This window comes from Setaria italica, chromosome VIII (assembly GCF_000263155.2).
Source record: "Setaria italica strain Yugu1 chromosome VIII, Setaria_italica_v2.0, whole genome shotgun sequence".
NCBI lineage: Eukaryota > Viridiplantae > Streptophyta > Magnoliopsida > Poales > Poaceae > Setaria > Setaria italica.
This window is the reverse complement of record NC_028457.1, coordinates 36,319,802-36,337,386: the sequence shown is the minus strand read 5'-3', so window position 1 is coordinate 36,337,386 and position 17,585 is coordinate 36,319,802. Positions and strand designations below refer to the sequence as shown.

Here is a 17,585-nt window from a genome sequence, read left to right as displayed (position 1 = left end):
TCAATGGTAGGTGACCCGAAGATGACAAATATCTTTGGCCAAAATTTTTAGGACACCAAGCAAGATGTGCTTTCATCTTGGAGTGATTCTATTACCAGAGAAGAATGCATGTAAGGGCTTAGAGGGCATGGTACCCGAACCAAACATACTGAAAAAAGATCGGCTTTTCTAGAAAGTTCTCCTACCCTCAGAATGCAAGTTAGCACTCGATCTCGTGGAAGTGTTTGCAAGGATCACAATATAAATATTTGTAAATTTATTATACAAAATATAAACAACATATTTTTTTCATTACAGCACAAAAAGTTTAGTCCCGGTTGCAGCTTCCAACTGGGACTAAACTTTCAACCGGGACTAAACTTTCAACCGGGATAAAAGGTGTTCCTTTTTATCTCGGTTGGAGTTTTTAACCGGGATAAAAACTCATTCCCATTATATACCAAGACAGAGGCTTTTCTTCCTCCTCCAGCCCGAGCCAGTCCAGCACATAGACAGAGAGCTGAGCTTCACCTACTCTCCGGTGGTGACAAAGCAAGGGAGGTGCTGCCCGAAGTTTTTTCCCTCATTTTCATGGGAATTTTACTCAGCCAACACAAGTGTTGTGAAGGTTTGCTACTTCATCCTCATGTTATGCTTTGATTTATGCTTTGGAGATGGAAAGATTAATTGCTAGAATGTGATGAAGTAGAAAATGGTGAGGTATTTTGAGCTAGAATGTAAGAGAGATTGATGTGTCATATATAGTATGTATTCTTGCAGTGGTTTAAGAATGATGCTACCTTGTCTAGACGGTTTATCTTATCAAATTAAATAAGGTTTTTCAAATCCATACTTGTTGAACTTGCATACCGTGTTCATCTCTGCGAGGATGTTCTCTGCCGAGCAGCAACGTATGTCAAGAAGGAGGTTCGATTCTACGAGAAAGAGTGGATACGGACATCGTGACCGTGTCCCCTTTTTCGTAGCATCGAACCTCTTTCATGACGAAGTGCAGTGCCGCCCAGTTGAGAACATGCTCGGGAGATGATGACGGTCTTCAAGTTTAACAACTTCTGCAGTGCTAAGGAAATAATTTTTGTACATAGATGGTTTCTGCTACTTGTTGAACTTATCAAATTCAATATGGTTTTTCAAATCCATACTTGTTGAACTTGCATACCATGGTCATCTCTGAGAGGATGTTCTCCGCCGAGCAGCAACGTATGTCAAGAAGGAGGTTCGATTCTACGAGAATGAGTGGATACAGACATCGTGACTGTGTCCCCTTTTCCGTAGAATCGAACCTCTTTCATGACGAAGTGCGGTGCCGTCCAGTTGAGGACATGCTCACGAGATGATCACGGTCTTCAAGTTCAACAACTTATGCAGTGTTAAGGTAATAGTTTTTGTACATAGATAGCTTCTGCTACTGGAGGAAGTGGTGATGGTGGGGGTGGTCGTGGTTCCTCTTTCGGCAAGGGGAAAATCATAGTTGGCCCTCAGCATAAGCCGAAGAAAATGAGCGCGTTGGAAAAAGCAATGTTTTGTTATTTGCAGCACCGTCATGAAGAAGCTGTTGCCTCGGGTCAGGAACCTCCTTTTGGTGGTCGTTATGCTCCACCCTCAGTCCCGGGTGTTTCACGTCCACTTAGTACTACCAGTTCAGGCGGCACAAATAAACCTAAGGATGAGGCTGGGTCAGTGGAACCTTCGTCTTCACCGCCCAAGGATGCTTAAAGTCCTCCTAGATAATAACCAGTGGATGGCTTGTTGTATTGTATCATGTTGTTTGGATCTTTAATTTAAATATGTATATTTGGATCTTCATGTTGTTGTATTGTATCATGTTGTTTGGATCTTTAATCAATTTTCACGCATAATCCATTGTCAAGTGTAATCCATTTTCATGCGTAATACGATGCAGATGGACCGGCAATGGATGTATAATGCAGACAGGTGGAGCAAGGTGTTTATTGATGGCTTGCATTATTTTCTCGAAGTGGCCAAAGCGAACAAGCCAGAGAATGGGTTCGTATGTTGTCCATGCTTCCAATGCAATAACAAGAAGGAGTATTCAAATTATTCCTGGGGGACTATTCACAGCCACTTGTTTAAATACGGTTTCATGCCTAACTATTTGGTTTGGACCAAGCACGGTCAACGAGGGGTTGTAATGGAAGATGGCGAGGAGGAGGAGGAAGATGAAAGCATTCCGGACTGGGTTGCAGGCCAAGCTTTTGCAGATACTACAATGGGCGAGGCTGATGAAGATGAGTTTGCAGAAAATGGCTCTACTGATGACCTTGGTCAGGTGATACGAGATGCACACAGAGATTGCGAAACTGAGAAGGAAGCAGCAAAGTTGCAGCGCATGATAGATGATCACCAAAAATTGTTGTACCCATGTTACCAGTAGGGCCATAAAAAACTAGGTACGACACTAGAATTTGTGCAATGGAAGGCAAAAAATGGTGTGTCCAATAAGGCATTTCAGGGGATGTTGAACATTGTCAAGAAGATTCTTCCTGAGAATAATGAATTACCATCCACAACATATGAAGATGAGGGGCCGGGTGCGGTGCTGGTTGGTGGGACTTTATGTCCTGCGCGGTGTGGGAAAAAAATCACCAAGTGTCCTAGGTGTGACACTCGGTAAAGGGTTGCTTTGCCGAGTGTCTAACCTAGGACACTCGGCAAAGCTATTTTAAAAAAAATAAAATTATCCAACAATTTCAAAAAATTGCCAAAAATTCACATGAAATAATGTATATTCTCTATTGACTATACAAGAAGTTTTGTAGTCAAATCAAAACTCGACTGTCATTTTGACTCCAAATCTTATCCAATCCTTCTCAACGTTACTATTCTTCTTTTGAGATGCGTCGGTTTGTAAACATCGTACGTGACAAAATATGCAAAACCTTCTCAATTTTTTCCATAGCCTCCACGTATGATATCATCACATCATGAGAAATCTCATGATTTTCAGACTTTGCTTGTTTTTTTTACAATTTAAAAATACCACTGCCACACGTTCGTGGTCGTGTTTCCTGAACAAGATGTTCGAAATTTCTTTTTATTTCATGGGTCAGGTCTCAAATTGGGCCAATAACATGAAATGCAATTAAAATTGGGTCAGGTCTCAAATTGGTCATTTTTCTACTCATTTTATTCTATAATTTGAATCACTTGCAGTTCAAATTTGACTTATACCAAAAATTTTCTTGAAATACAATTAATTAAATAAATATAGCAAACAAATTCAAAAATATACCAAACTTTAACATGGAGTACCACATGTTGTATGTGGGTAGTAGAAAAAATTTCAAGGTGGAAAGAGGAAAAAAATTTATTGTTTTGCCGAGTGTTTTTTTTGACACTCGGCAAATCACACTCTTTGCCGAGTGTTTTTTTGACACTCGGCAAACCCACTTTTTGCCGAGTGTTTTTTTTCTGACACTCGGCAAATCCATCATTTGCCGAGTGTTTTTTTTGCCGAGTGTTCTTAGCCCGGCACTCGGCAAAGAGCTTGTTTGCCAAGTGTCCGAAAAAAACACTCGGCAAATTTAAGGTTTCCGGTAGTGTCTGTGGAGATTTCCATCTTGTGGCTGTAAGAGTGTCCAGCTGTTGCCTGATTTAAAAGAAGATAGCTATGAATGCTGTTGTTCATATTCCAGTTATTTGGCTCTGTACAAGAAGCTATATCTTGTGCAGTATCTGTTTTGCTAGTATTTTCAGATTAGTCTATCACCATTCCTAGTCTGCAAATAATCACGACAACTGAATTTAGAAAGGGAGCATATATTGGACAGCCATACTATTGAGACTAAATTCTGTAAGTGATTAGTACCGTCAAAGATTGGGACAGATCCTGTGCACAGCAAGCATGTCCTTATCAGGTCGTATCAGTTTTGCTAAGTTGATCACGGTATATCTGCTGTTAACTGTACTATTTGAGATTTTTTTTTATGATTGCTACCATGATTCTGGGCACTGCATTGCGAAATTATGAGCAGGATCCAACCGTGGATCCTGATCTTTCCATGTGCTACACTCGCTGTGAAGTTGTTGCGGGTACAAGTGCTACGATTGTGGATCAATTCTCTGTCATCAATGCTGCAAGTGAATGTCTTGTGAATGTTTTGGGACTGTCGCGGATGCATCATACGAGGCCAGATATTTCATGGTTAAATAACCGTGGTTTATACGTACACAAGGTGAAGGTGAAGTTTTCATTATGTGGACACGGTGATGTTATGATTCGTGATGTCATTCCACTAGATCTAAATCAGTGTTTGCTCATTAGTGCTTGGAAGGCCTGGGACTATGGATCGTGCATGGCGTCATGAATTTCCGTATTCTACCCATCTCTACTCATAGCTTTCGGGGAACCAATCGTGGAGCATTACAGCCTACAGACCACGGTAATATTTTGATGATCATGAATGACGAGAAGCTCATGACCAGAAGATATTACAAATATTTTTGCACCAAAATTCCGAGGACGCCGAGCAAGATGTTCCTTCATCTTGGAGTGATTCTCTTATTGGAGAAGTATGCATGAAAGGGCTTAGGGGGCATGGTTCCCGAACCAAACATGCGGAAAAAAATGTCAGTCTTTCTAGAAAGTTCACCCACTCCTGGAATGCAAGTTAGCACTCCAGCTTGTGGAAGAGTTTGCAAGGAAGACAATACTATTCAGTGTGTTGAACTTCCGAATAAGTTGCTGCATTGCCTGCAAAACGTAACTCCTTCAGCAAATGAGTGCCTGCGGTCTTCTCCTCCTCCTCGACAATACTTGACCATGATTCACTGAATTGTGCCTGCGGTCTTCTCCTTCTCGACATCGTGTGAAAAAAATATAACTATGCTTCAACATTGAATCCAAGTAATTGCATATGCTTGGCATGTGGTCAGTAAAATTGTAGCGCCAACAACATGCTTTTACATATCAGGGGCTTCTTGAGAGATGATATATGTCTGTGCCAATGCTAATATTAATGGAAGCTCAGCATGTATGGATGAGACGGATATTATCGGTGCCAGGCTTCTTCATGCTAATACAAATATTGTGCAGTGAAGCTGGTCATTGTTTTCAAGCCCTGTGCGGGTTGGTTGCTCAGCCAATGTAGATGGCCCTTCTGGTTTTCGACCGGTACTGATTGGCCGACATGGATAAGGTATTGTGTGGGTGGCGATGCAACCATGACTAGTTCGACATCTTTTCAATCCAAATGGTTAGGTGCATGACATTTTATCAGTTCAAAAAAGTTTGACATTAATAATATATGTACATTTATCTCATGACGCACATCCATTATTCATAACCATTTATTCAAAATAAGTAATAGGAGTTGTCTTCATACATACACAGGTACTCCCTTTGTGCACTAGTTTTAACTTTTCATAGTTTTGAGATATAAGTCATTGGGCATGAGATTGATGTCTTGACCAATAGTCGGAAAATTCACTGGCAGTCGAGGGAGAGACGTGTCATTTGTTGGTCCATCCTCTACAATAAAGACTGCTGCCATGCCCATTGATAGATGAAACTCATAGTGGCAATGCATGAACCATGCCCCTGTACAACATAAAAGACAATAAGTTAGTTTTTGACGCCAAGAGGTGCTTTGGCAGGCAACTTAGACAAACAAATATGGGTGCGAATCGGAAAAACACTATAATAAATTTTATTGAATAATTTCCTAGGAATACAACTCTGGATAATTATATTGAAGTCTCGTGGAATGCTTAAAAAATTGACTCCTTCAGATACCAAGTATAAATGTAAGTGGTCATTCTCACAATGCACCAAATAGTAGTCAAACAACTTTGAGACATAATTTTGATTCCACTTTCCTATTTTATCCGACCCCTTTCTAAAGTTATCAATTTTTTAGCTTAAATGAACAAAGCACCGTAATAATTTTGTTAATTGAGTATTATTCAATATGGTCATTGGAATACAAACCTGAATTGAAGAACACGAGTCTTGATAGGCTTATATTTGGGATAGAAGGAAGTAAAATCTAGAAGATGAATGATTTCTTATTGATAAAATTTTGCGCTATTTTATCATAAGACTTGTTTTTGTGGCTCTAGAAATATGTATTGACTGGAAGGTTAAATAAATGAAATATGCTTACATCTTTTGTTCCAGAATTTTCCTTTCCTACAACAGTTTAGGCCTTATAACGCATAATTAACAACAGCAAACTTGAACGTCTTGAGGACTTTCATGGTCTAAAATAATAAATGGAACAAACATAATGTTATGCTGCTAGTGAAGTCCAATCTTCTACCTTTTAGCAAGATTTTCTCTAAACTTCAAATAAACAAGTTCACAAGACTATTTCCAACAATCGACGACCTATACAAAAATATATTCAAGGGAGGTTCACTAGGGCTTTCCACGATTAAACCAAGATAGGGGTTTCCACATAATATTTTCCAACATGAAACTAGCATTCAAATCTTATACACACCTGGATTATTGGCGACAAATCGGATGGCGATCCACCCAAGATTTGGGACAAGCACAGTGTTCTTTATTAGTGGATTAACCAGGTTGTACGTGGCCACGGCCTTCGCTGGATCATAGTTGCCAAGGCCTTGTGCAAGCACAATCATGTCATGCCCATGTAGGTGCATTGGATTGGAGTCTCCCTGTAGGATCGCTGTGCTCTGAAAGACTATTTCCACCACAGCACCGTGTCGGAACCTCCGGACCAACGTCGCCTTGTAAGTTGGCTCTAGCTGCATCTCTTTGGGTCCAAAAGGGATTAAGGCTTCATCGGTGAAGTTGAACAATTTCGGTGGCCCCTTCGGAAGCTCTTGTGTCGTGGCATTGATGAGGCCGGTGTGGTAGTAGTGCGCTTCTAGTAGTGGTGTTGGTATCGCTGTGGGGTGCTGGAAGGAAGCATTGTTCATCGTGGCCACTAGGAGGTCCTCGTCACTGCTACCCCTCTTACAGAACTGGCCTTTCTTGCAGATGGTGCCGAGGCCAAGCACGATGAAGAGGCGCTCATCGACTTGTTGCTGGACTGGAAGTTGCCCTTGGTGGTGCAGGCTGGTCAGGTTGCCATGGAAGTAGAACGATGTAATTGTGTCATGTATGTCAGGCATCTTAGGCACTATTGGAGCATCACCAGATGTACCTCGATATCCTTTTTCTTCTTCTTCTGTACCCTGGCATGAGCTCACTGTCGTTGAGCTAGTGCAGGTGCTGTGGCTGACCTTATACCGCACCATCCCCCTTGTAGCGTACTCCGGAGTTTGGGTGTCAGGCAATGGTGCCTGATTGGGTAGGGCGACCATGTAGTACCTGCCAGGGGCTGCATTGGCAATCAGCAAGGCATCCACTGTCTCGCCAGCTGCGATTGCGATGACATCTGTGGTGAACGGGCTGACGTAGTTAGCGTCGGCAGCAACCACCGTGAACTTGTGCCCAGCGATCTTAAGATAGAACTCAGAGAAGAGGCCGGCATTGATTATTCGTAGCAGGTAGGTCTTGCCAGGCTCCACATCCAGAACATATCCTTCTTTTGTGACACCTGAAAGATGAACTATAATAAAAACAGAGCCAAAGAAAAGGATATATCGGTATTTTTTCACCTAACACAATTGTAAATAGTCGATCACCCATCTTCTAGCGAATTATCGGTCAAACCAGCTGTTTAAATGCACTAAATGACATTAAAACAGAGCCAGTGGGCTACTGTACATCAATTAAATAACTGCTTACCGGAGCAATTGAAGAGATCTCCGACCAAGCCATTGACTGTGGAGGCACTAGCATAAGACAAAAAGATGCCCTTCGTCATGTTCCGGGCCATCTCTGCAAGGTCCTCCTCCCACCAGTCCCCTGTAATCGTCAGGATCATTTCACATCTACTAGGTAGTTGCACAAGCATGGCGAAATTGCATAATTCATTTCCCAGAGGACTTGACACATTTTGTTCTCCTCAAATGGGTCCCAATTAAAAATTGCTCCTAAAAATCGTTTATGTTCTCAGATGATCAGCAATCAATATCAGAAAGGTACACAAACCTATAATAACTGGGATCTCCTTATGAGGCTTAGGAAATGGATATGACTCAGCCCCAAGCCTTGGCCGAATGATGAATGCGCCATGGAGGGTTGCCCGTAGGCCGGGGACATGAGCATGCCACCACAGAGTGCCTTCCTGCCCGACGACATTGAACCGATAAGTGAAATCTTTGTTCGGCTGGATAGGGTATTGGGTGACCATAGGCACCCCATCAGCCCAGCAGTTCCGAAACTGCTTTACTCCATGCCTGCATCAGGAACCACAAAATGCATTTATGTAATCAGAAATGATAATAATAACAATATTACGTTTTTTGAAAAACACAGTTGTCTTTGTAGTTGACTGAAAATGGTGGCTCAAAGTTTAATCATAGGGGCTTTAAATTACCAAGTTAATCATTAGAAATGCGTCAAATCTACATAGTTTATCGAGCGGATCCAGATTGCGATGGTGAAGATCAACTGTGAGATACAAGTCAATCTGGACACCTCAAATAAAAATAAGAGTCCAAATTGAAAAAAAAAAAGGATCAACACCACCATATAAAGATTATATAGGAACTAATCCTTTCCTAACATAATAAACAACAACGGGCAACATTGAGCTCCTACGATATCCTGTAAATCGGTTGCCTGCCACGAGTGTCACCTGGTGTCGATCGTACTAGCTCATTATATGTTTAATCGGAAGTGTCCTTCTTTTAATGCTGTCAAGGTCAGTTAGCATACGAGTTGCTGTTTGGTTGAGTTGTTCTTTACTTTTCAGTCGTAGATGTCACTAGTGTTATCTCTCCTGGTTCACTACTCTTCTCATATGTCACAGTTTCCATAGAAGTGAAAGATTTTTAAGTAGTCATAAACCAATTATTTTGAACACCGATAACTTCCTCTCTCTCTCACTGCTCGAGGGTTGAACCATCATTAGAGATAAAATGTTTATTGAAATAAATATATGAGCATCAAAATGTTATTAAACAAATCTAGAACCACAGACCACCTCCGAACTACTCACAGAGTGCACGTCACTACTCAAGTGTTTGTTCATGCAAAATACAGACGTTCGTGTCCCCAGGAATCAAACCTACAACCATATCCACCCGTCACATGCGGTCCTCTTTTTTTTTTGTTGATAGCAATAAGAGTTTTATTCCTTTTGATCCATATTTTTCAAAAATCAGGATGATTGTAATATATAGGTATAAATGGCTTCACTTATTAAAAGGTTGTCATTTGTCAATTACAAACTTTTGGATCTTACAATTCTGCAATTTTGTATAAAAAAAGGTTGCAAAACCTGACCTAGTGTAAGTGTTTATAAATTTTTTACTATCTTACTACAAAGTCCAACGTGAACTTTGTCAGCATTATATCCTAGATCAACTTCATTATTGTATATTTTATTTATCACTTGATAGTGTGTAGCTACTATCTAAATGCATGATTCCTTATATAAAGTGTACGATCTCTGTTTCTAAAGACAAAACATTTAGGAAAGGCTACGTAGTTCAGGAAATCAACGAAGGGAATATATCATTAACGATTACATATGATTTTTTTCCCCAAATGAGTGCCTAAATAATCTAGCCGTGGAAATGAACTTATTTTTATGCCATCATCGCTTACCAGTGGATCGTAATGTTGTAAGGTGACCTGTTGACGACATGAACAGTCACCGAGTCTCCTTCTGTGACCTCAATGGTCGGCCCTGGGAGCTGCCCGTTCACCACGGTGACCAGTGTCTCCTTGCACAGGCGCGTCATCTTCGTCTGATTCACCTACAATATTTTCCAACAAATCAAGCATAAGCGAGTGTGTTATAGTGCCCGAATTTGGTGAAAGTCTATTCACGATTTGTGTGCAAACTTACGACAAATGTGTGCTCGACGGATGCCGCGCGCGCCAGCGGTGCGGTGGTAGAGAGGAAGATGATGGCGACTGCCAGAGCTGGGGCAGCAGCGAGGAGGCTCCGGCTCTCCATGCTCACCATGGCTGCTTGCTTTGCTTCGTGAAGCACTTGCTTGTCCGATGGAGTGCTCCAGCTACGTTTTTCAGGTATGCGGCCGCCTGAGCATGGATTCTTTACTAAACTACACGATAATCAATGTCGGAGTCAGTAATGGTTTTGTGAATCTCGACGTTGGCGGTGTCACCCTACCAACCCACAGTTCAACATTATTTTATAATTTGTATCGCTGTCTCTATTCTCATCTACTATTCATCTCTTCTACGTGGATACTACATTTCTTTTTCTTATACCTTTTTACGTGGAATTCGAGGCCATGAACCACCCAGATTCGTCGTATGCGTTGCAGCCAAACCACGTGACAACGTTTTCAGTTCCTACAGAGCAACTTTGGCCAATCGATCTGTGATGTTGGAAAACAAGTTTCAGCGAAGTTCGAACACAATGATGTTAAAGCAGCACTTGCAATTCAATTCTAAGAAATGAACATGAGTTTACATCGGGGTAGGGCTCCACTTTTATAGTGTCTCGGAGGACACTTTACATCCCACAATTACCCTCATTCACCTACTACATTTCTAGAATATACTTTACATAGAGATCTTTTTAGGTCATAACTTGTATGACTTGGTCTCCTCTTAGGATCATGCTTCTCACGCCTTTTCCGTAATTCATGCTCTCACATGGTTCCACAAATCATGCCTTCACGTTTCCAACGCCTCCACGCTTCTTGACCTCGCGACCAAAGCCATCCTAGCTTCGGGAGTTCCAATCGCCTTAGCTTCGCGTCCGAGAGGCGCTCAACCTCGTGCCCTGCTTCCCAATCTAAACCAGCGACTTTGCACAAGACAGTGAATAACTTGGCACTCGTGGTTAGCTTCGAGTGCTCGAGGTTAGACTCGGCTAGTCAGGGGATTGGTAATTGCCTCCTGGCTTCGAGTTAAAACTTAGGATAGCGAGACTAAGATTACTTTTCCGTATCAGGTTCACCGTCTAAGGTTAGGAGGCCTCACCTGAGGTTAATTATCCTAAGGGGCTGAGCTGTTGTCGCTGAGCACGATAAGCTCGAGGGTGACTATTTGTTTGGGCGATCCCCAACATGTCAGGCAAACTAACACTCGACCAACAACCTCGACCAACAACCTGCTTCCGCCTTGAAATCTCTAGAATACCATTGTATTTTGCTTGAGATCAATATAAAACAATGTATCTCCTGATGTAATTAATATATTTTGTTTATAAAAAACAAAGAGAGTCCGTGAAGATTAGGTACGTCTTAGATGGTCCTATCACAAAAAAAACATGTGGAGTGAAAAAAAAAGTTCATTAAGAACACCATCCCAAACATTATATTATGATAGACAAATGTTGCCCCCGCGTAGTTTAATTTGAACAAATATTGGTCATAAATTTGTCAGCAAGACTGCGCCATGCATGTTATAGACACGTTATTTACGGTATTGTTACTTCAATGTTGAAGTGACTAGTGACGTACGAATCCCTGGAGTTTTGTAATTCCTTTACTTTTTGGAAAACATTTGGCATACCAAGAACTGTTGAATTAGGATCCTATATTTGGTCAGCTAACCAAAGTTGAAATGCTGCTCCCTTTTTTGTGCTCTTCTGCGCACATGGAGTACTGTACTAGGGTAACTCCGTGCGGAAGTCACGCTGCAGTATCAATGCAGCCGAGATAAGTGCATCGGACCACGTGTTTCTTAAGCGGCGCGCCGTAATAGCCACGTACAAAATTACTGTCGGTTGGTGCAGTGACACACAATGAAGGAGCTCATGGATGGTAATAATTAAGTTGCCTAGCCGCTAGCTCGTATCCGTTAAAAATGTGATATATGGACATCCGTATCCGCATTCGTTTCTAGTGTTTTTTAATGTGGTATCTTAAATGGATATATTTAAATTTGTGTTTTATTATCCAAAATCATATTCGTATTCGAAATAAATGTAGATGTGGATGGAACAACGCCGGTTAATCCTATAATAAATTCAAGAAAACGTAAGCATCATTACCAAGTCAAGAACATGAACCTTGATCGGTATGTTTCATCATAACGAACCTTACTATCCGAGCGTAGCTCAGTTCACCAACCATCTTTCAGCCTCACTAATCATGGAGACACAAGTCCCCCACAATATAGAATTCAATAGTTTGTAGTGCTTTAAATTTCTTGTTGGAACAATATCTTGCATGAGATCTAATTTGTTCTTTTTTCTTTACCTCTCATTTAATATAGTGTCACATCATCCAAAACTCCATGTGGCACTACATTAATATCATGGAGACAATCGAGCATTGTCTGTCAACGTTGCGCCTGAGATCGTCAAATTTGTCAGTCCACCATCCGTCAATTATGTGTTTTCATTCCGCTATAATTTTGCTTTGCCTATTCATGTATCTCAACTTCCCATGGTATCTTATTTCCTTTTGGCCACATATGTTATTTAAACAAGATTGCTCCATGATCATAGCATTATCACTAATCACTATAAAATTACCTACTCCGTCCATCCTAAAGTGTACATCATTTTGGATTTTCTAGGTGCATATTTTTTTTATATATACCTAGATATAGTGTATGTCTAGATATATAATAATATCTATGAATCTAAAAAATTCAAAACAACCTACAATTTGAAACGGAGAAAGTACTTTATAATTAACAAATATTTTATGATATCGGTCGAATTAAATCTAATTAATCACTCATCCATCCCTGTAAACACATTGTGCCACATGTCGTCTCATCTCAGTTTGCCATCTCTTACGGATAATTGTAAACATTACAAGATGCCTAAGTACTCTAAATTTTACTGACGTTATATACTTATATATAAAAATCTGTCTCAAAATGATATTATTTTCTACATAGTGAGTACTCCGTCCATACTCACAAAGGAAGTCGTTTTGAACAGCAACACGGTCTCCAAAGTATTACTTTGACTCTTTATTTTTATAAAAATATTTATCAAAAAGTGATATATGTATATTTTAATGAAAGCATTTTTCAAGACAAATCTATATATATGACTTTTACATTTCCAAACTCAACAACTTAAAAGTTATTCATGATTTATATTTCCAATGTTTGACCCAAGCCTTGTCTAAAACGACTTCCTTTGCGAGTAGTATACAAGAACAACATAGCTCAGCCAACTTCATATTTCTTTTAAGATTATCGACTTACAACAATTAATTAAGGACACCATAATCCTGTCAACCACCGGCGATGGCTGCGAGGCACGTGAGAAGATCGATCGAGATGCTGGTCAATGGAAGGGTGAGAATGACCTGCTCTAGCTGGCCAGCAGACCAAACGCACACAAATCGACATAAATGAACATGGACCAGTTTCATAAATGTTTCAAATTAAAAATTAACAAAATCTGCGTCCATCGGATCTCAAATATTCCACACTATCCACCAACTTTGCGCCACGTTCATCCGGCTAGAAATGCACAACACAACCACGGTGCACTTCTTGATCCATAGCCTATATACCAATATCAGCGAGCTAGGAGGTGAACCTGTCTACCCGGCCGATAGCTCCACGTCACCCAGCGACATGTCGTCGGCTCCGCTGCTCGGCGACCGCTGCAAGGGCGATGACCTCGCCGCCGGCAAAGTTGGAGGGGAGCAGCAGCTACCATGCTGGTTAGCATGGCTTGGCCGGATAGTTGACACGGAGGAGGCGCAGGCGCAGCTGCGTTTCGCGGTGCCGATGGTGCTCACCAACATGGCCTACTACGGCATTCCGCTGGTGTCGGTGATGTTCTCCGGCCACCTCGGCGACGTCCACCTCGCCGGCGCCACGCTCGGCAACTCCTGGGCAACCGTCACCGGCTACGCCTTCGTTGTACGTACAAAGCCTACCTTCTACTAAATTGCTTATTGCTCACCATTTAGTCTCTGCGTTTAGCATTTTTGGAATGTAAGTAATCGAATTCTGAATGAACCTTTAGCTCTGGAGGAATGGAAATGATCACCTGAACAAAGCTATATTTGTGTGATGGGGTAGCATAATTTTTTTGACCTATTGTTCCACATATGAAAATATGAGTTTAACAACAGCATAGCAGTATTTACACAAAAACCAATACATCCAGTTTATCAAGCTGCTTCATCTAGGCATTGCGTGCCTGAACCTGCTCATCAGGTTCATTGTGGACTTCGTCGGCCATCACGACATGAGCCATCAAAACAACTAACGCCGCGATAGCGCCCATAAGATCGACCTCCACCGCAACAATTCTCCTCTATCACCACGCAATCCACAATCGCACCACCGATGCATCTCTATGTAACATTATATTCAAGCAATCTACCTCTCATGATCATGCCGCCTCTGCACCACCACCCTTGTAATATCGGTCCCTGCAAATGCCACCACCACATCCATCATATGCATGGAGAGCATATTGGTCTCACTATTATTGGAGATTATGGCTTATGTATTGGTTCCAAACCCTCCTTTACTCTTGAATTTTGAAACGGTACAAAAAAACCAAGACGAAAAGTTCCGACCTTTAATATCAGATCTGTCACCTTTAGTACTAGTCGGTAAAAAATATCAAAAAAATATTTACAACCCTGGATAAGAAATGCTTTTTTTAATGTCATCTCTAGAGGATCTTTTAGTTCTATTGATTACATCAACAGGTACTTACCAGATGGTTACATCAAGTGGTAATAGTTTCGAGGAGCATTAGTAAAGGATGGTAATAGCAACTGGTTTGAAATGGTAGGTTTAGGTCCTGTTTGGGTACCCCTCTAAAAACTTTAGGAGCTAAAATCTGGATAAAATTTGCCTAAAGAACCAAACACCCCCCTCCTAAAAGCTCCTAAAAACTTTAGGAAGGGCCAAAAACTTTAGGAGCTCCACCTCCTCCTAAAAGTACCTAAAATCCATCCTGAACCCCCACTACCCATCCTTTATTGCCCTGTCCCCCCTCTCTCTCCCACCCTCCCTCCCGCCTAGCAGCCTGCCGCCATTCTGCCCGCTGCTGCCGCACGGGCCCGCCCCTGCTCCCTCCACAACCCCGTTGTCGCTCCCTCCCTCCACTCCCCCTCGCGCCGCCCCCGCCCCCTCGCGCCACCGGATCCGTCACCCCTGCCACCGCTCCCTCCCTCCTTCACGTCGGCGCCCGCCAGATCTGCCGCCCCCGCTCCCTTGCACCACCGCACGGGCCCGCCGTGGCCCTCCCGCTCCTCCTCGGTGTCAGCGCCTGCTCACTCCCCCTCCGATCTGCGCCCTCCCCAACCAGATCCGCCACCCCTTCGCGCCTAGACCCGGCGGAGGCAGCAACGGCACCGGGGTGAGCTTGCGGGTGGGCGAGAGGTCTGCGATGAACTGTCTGGCCTCCATCGTGGCGGTGGTGATGGTGCCAGCAGAGTGCCTAGCTACTGGGCGATGGGCAGGATAGAGAGGGTCCTCTAGCCTCCTCGATGTCTCCGAGTTCTTGGGCACCATTTTTGTGCTCGATGTATGGTGACGTGCGTGACTGGTTTCTTTGTCAATGTAATCAAGAACATGAGCCGCGGCATCACGGGCACGGCGCGGCGCATTTCAACCCTGAGTCGCCGGAGAGGAAGAGGAGGCCGACGTCGCTGGACAAGCTGCGGCCAGGGACAGGGGCATGGGGAGGGGCATCATGGTCCTTTTGCGAGTGCATTTATTACCTTTAGTCAGTTTTAGGAGGTGGACCTAAACACTCTTTTGGGAGTTTTTAGAAGGCTGCTAAAACTTTTAGGAGCTCGGAACCAGACAGGATCTTAATACAGGTTGGGAAAGGATTCCCGGGATGATCAAATTTAGACCCTAGCATTAATGCTGGGTCCAAATACATGTTCGTTGAGTACAGGTGTCCTTTTCTCTAGTAGAGCTTTACAATGTGATCTGCCTCGAGTTACAGTAGCTTAAGATCCAACATATCTTTTGTTGAGATTCCCGCCCTACTCCTCCACCATGTGAACCTCCTTACCAGACTCTTGGCACAACCACGGAAACTGTGTACCACAACTTCCACCGAACCTTGTTGTCGACAACTGTAGAAACTACTTGTGTACGGTAATCAAAACCAGTTTGCGCCAGCAACCTTCAACCTATACAAATGACGATATATGCTAGTGAATGCCTGACCGCTACTGCAGAACTCATTCGTGCTGGCGTGAAAACCTCATTCGTACCGGTTATGGGACTGGCACCACGACATCTATGCGAATTAGGTTGGTTGTTCATGGCAATGTCGAAGCAGACACGAATAATGGATTATACATGTCGGTGGGATAACACACCGACGCAGGTAGTAGAAATAGCAATTTACAAACGAAAATAGCAAAAAAAATATTGTTTATGAGGCACCCTGAGCTAAGCTCACGGTCCCAAGTCACCCCTGAAATATCTGCGCGTGCAGTGTCCGATTTTCGAACTCACAACCTCCGATCTCGCGCGATACATCTCTACCACTCTACCTACGCTAGATATCTGCACGCATAATAAAGTTCTATTCCTTTTGACCCGCGCGATACATCTCTACCACTCTACCTACGCTAGATATCTGCACGCATAATAAAGTTCTATTCCTTTTGACCCGTGTTGCCTAAAGCTTTTATCTATTATTTTGGCACATAAATGAATTTAAATAAAAAACTTTTAACTACAAGGTTGTAGATCTCATCGAAGCCTACAAGTTCCATGTAATGTTCATCTCCATCTGAAACCATATGCAGAAGTTACAAATTTCCAAACACAATAGAAAATTCAACTTAGAAGGATGAGAATAAAGGGGGAAACAAGAGCTGAAATTATTTGACATATGAACAACTTTAAATTGAAAACTTTCACCTACAAAGTTGTAGATCAGGTTGAAATCTATAACTTTCATATAAATATGCCTTTATGCTAGTCCATATCACAAAGTTATGAATTTCCAAATAAAACACAAAATTCAAATGATATGGACGCAAAAGGTATGCTAAAGTTATAACTTTGGGCATCTAAATGATTTCAAATTAAAAATCGTTAAACTACAAAGTTTTAAATCTTGTTGAAACATACCACTTCCATATAAAGCTTGTCGCAATCTGAGTCCATATGTAAAAGTTTGAATTTTTTGAAGTCCATACCCGAGCCGGAACGAATAATCCAGATGACTATCCGTGCATCACAAATAAGAATTATCCGTGCCGGCTCCACGGATAGTGGATTATCCATTAAGGCTCTATTAGACACCAGCACGAATAACTTATTCGTGCCGGCTTTTTTATGGCTAGCACTAATGAGCTGATACGAATAAGTGTCTCTCTACAAGTGTCGCTACTCTGTTAAGCCAAAATTGATACGAATAAGTGTCTCTCTATAAGTGTCGCTACTCTGTTAAGCCAACCGCTGCACAAATCAATTTGTACTATTTTGAATAGACGCACTATTTTGAATATTCAAATGGTTCTACCCATTTTTATATAGTTATTTGTTGCCAATTTATAAATTTATATTTCCCATCTCATTACATAACAAACGCAAACACGAATATATAATATATATGGGCCCGTAGGAATGGAGGTGTGCCTTGGGGACA

General features: G+C 42.0%; 2 protein-coding genes across 2 annotated transcripts in view; one reads left to right on the top strand and one right to left on the bottom strand.

Moving 5' to 3' along the window:
* Positions 1-5,274: 5,274 nt before the first annotated feature.
* LOC101775631 (laccase-15) lies at positions 5,275-10,087 on the bottom strand. The gene is made up of 6 exons (XM_004979779.3): positions 9,897-10,087; positions 9,653-9,804; positions 8,030-8,277; positions 7,724-7,843; positions 6,465-7,532; positions 5,275-5,560 (listed from the first exon to the last, which is right to left on the bottom strand). The coding sequence occupies exons 1-6, from the start codon at positions 10,014-10,016 to the stop codon at positions 5,376-5,378; spliced, it is 1,893 nt and encodes a 630-aa protein (XP_004979836.1). The 5' UTR covers positions 10,017-10,087; the 3' UTR covers positions 5,275-5,375.
* A 3,374-nt stretch (positions 10,088-13,461) lies between these two features.
* Positions 13,462-17,585, top strand: part of LOC101776039 (protein DETOXIFICATION 19) — a 6,402-nt gene continuing 2,278 nt past the window's right edge. The window contains exon 1 of the mRNA XM_004979780.2: positions 13,462-13,864. Within this exon, the coding sequence (XP_004979837.2) occupies positions 13,463-13,864 (402 nt within the window). The 5' untranslated portion in view covers position 13,462. The remainder of the gene's footprint in view (positions 13,865-17,585) is intronic.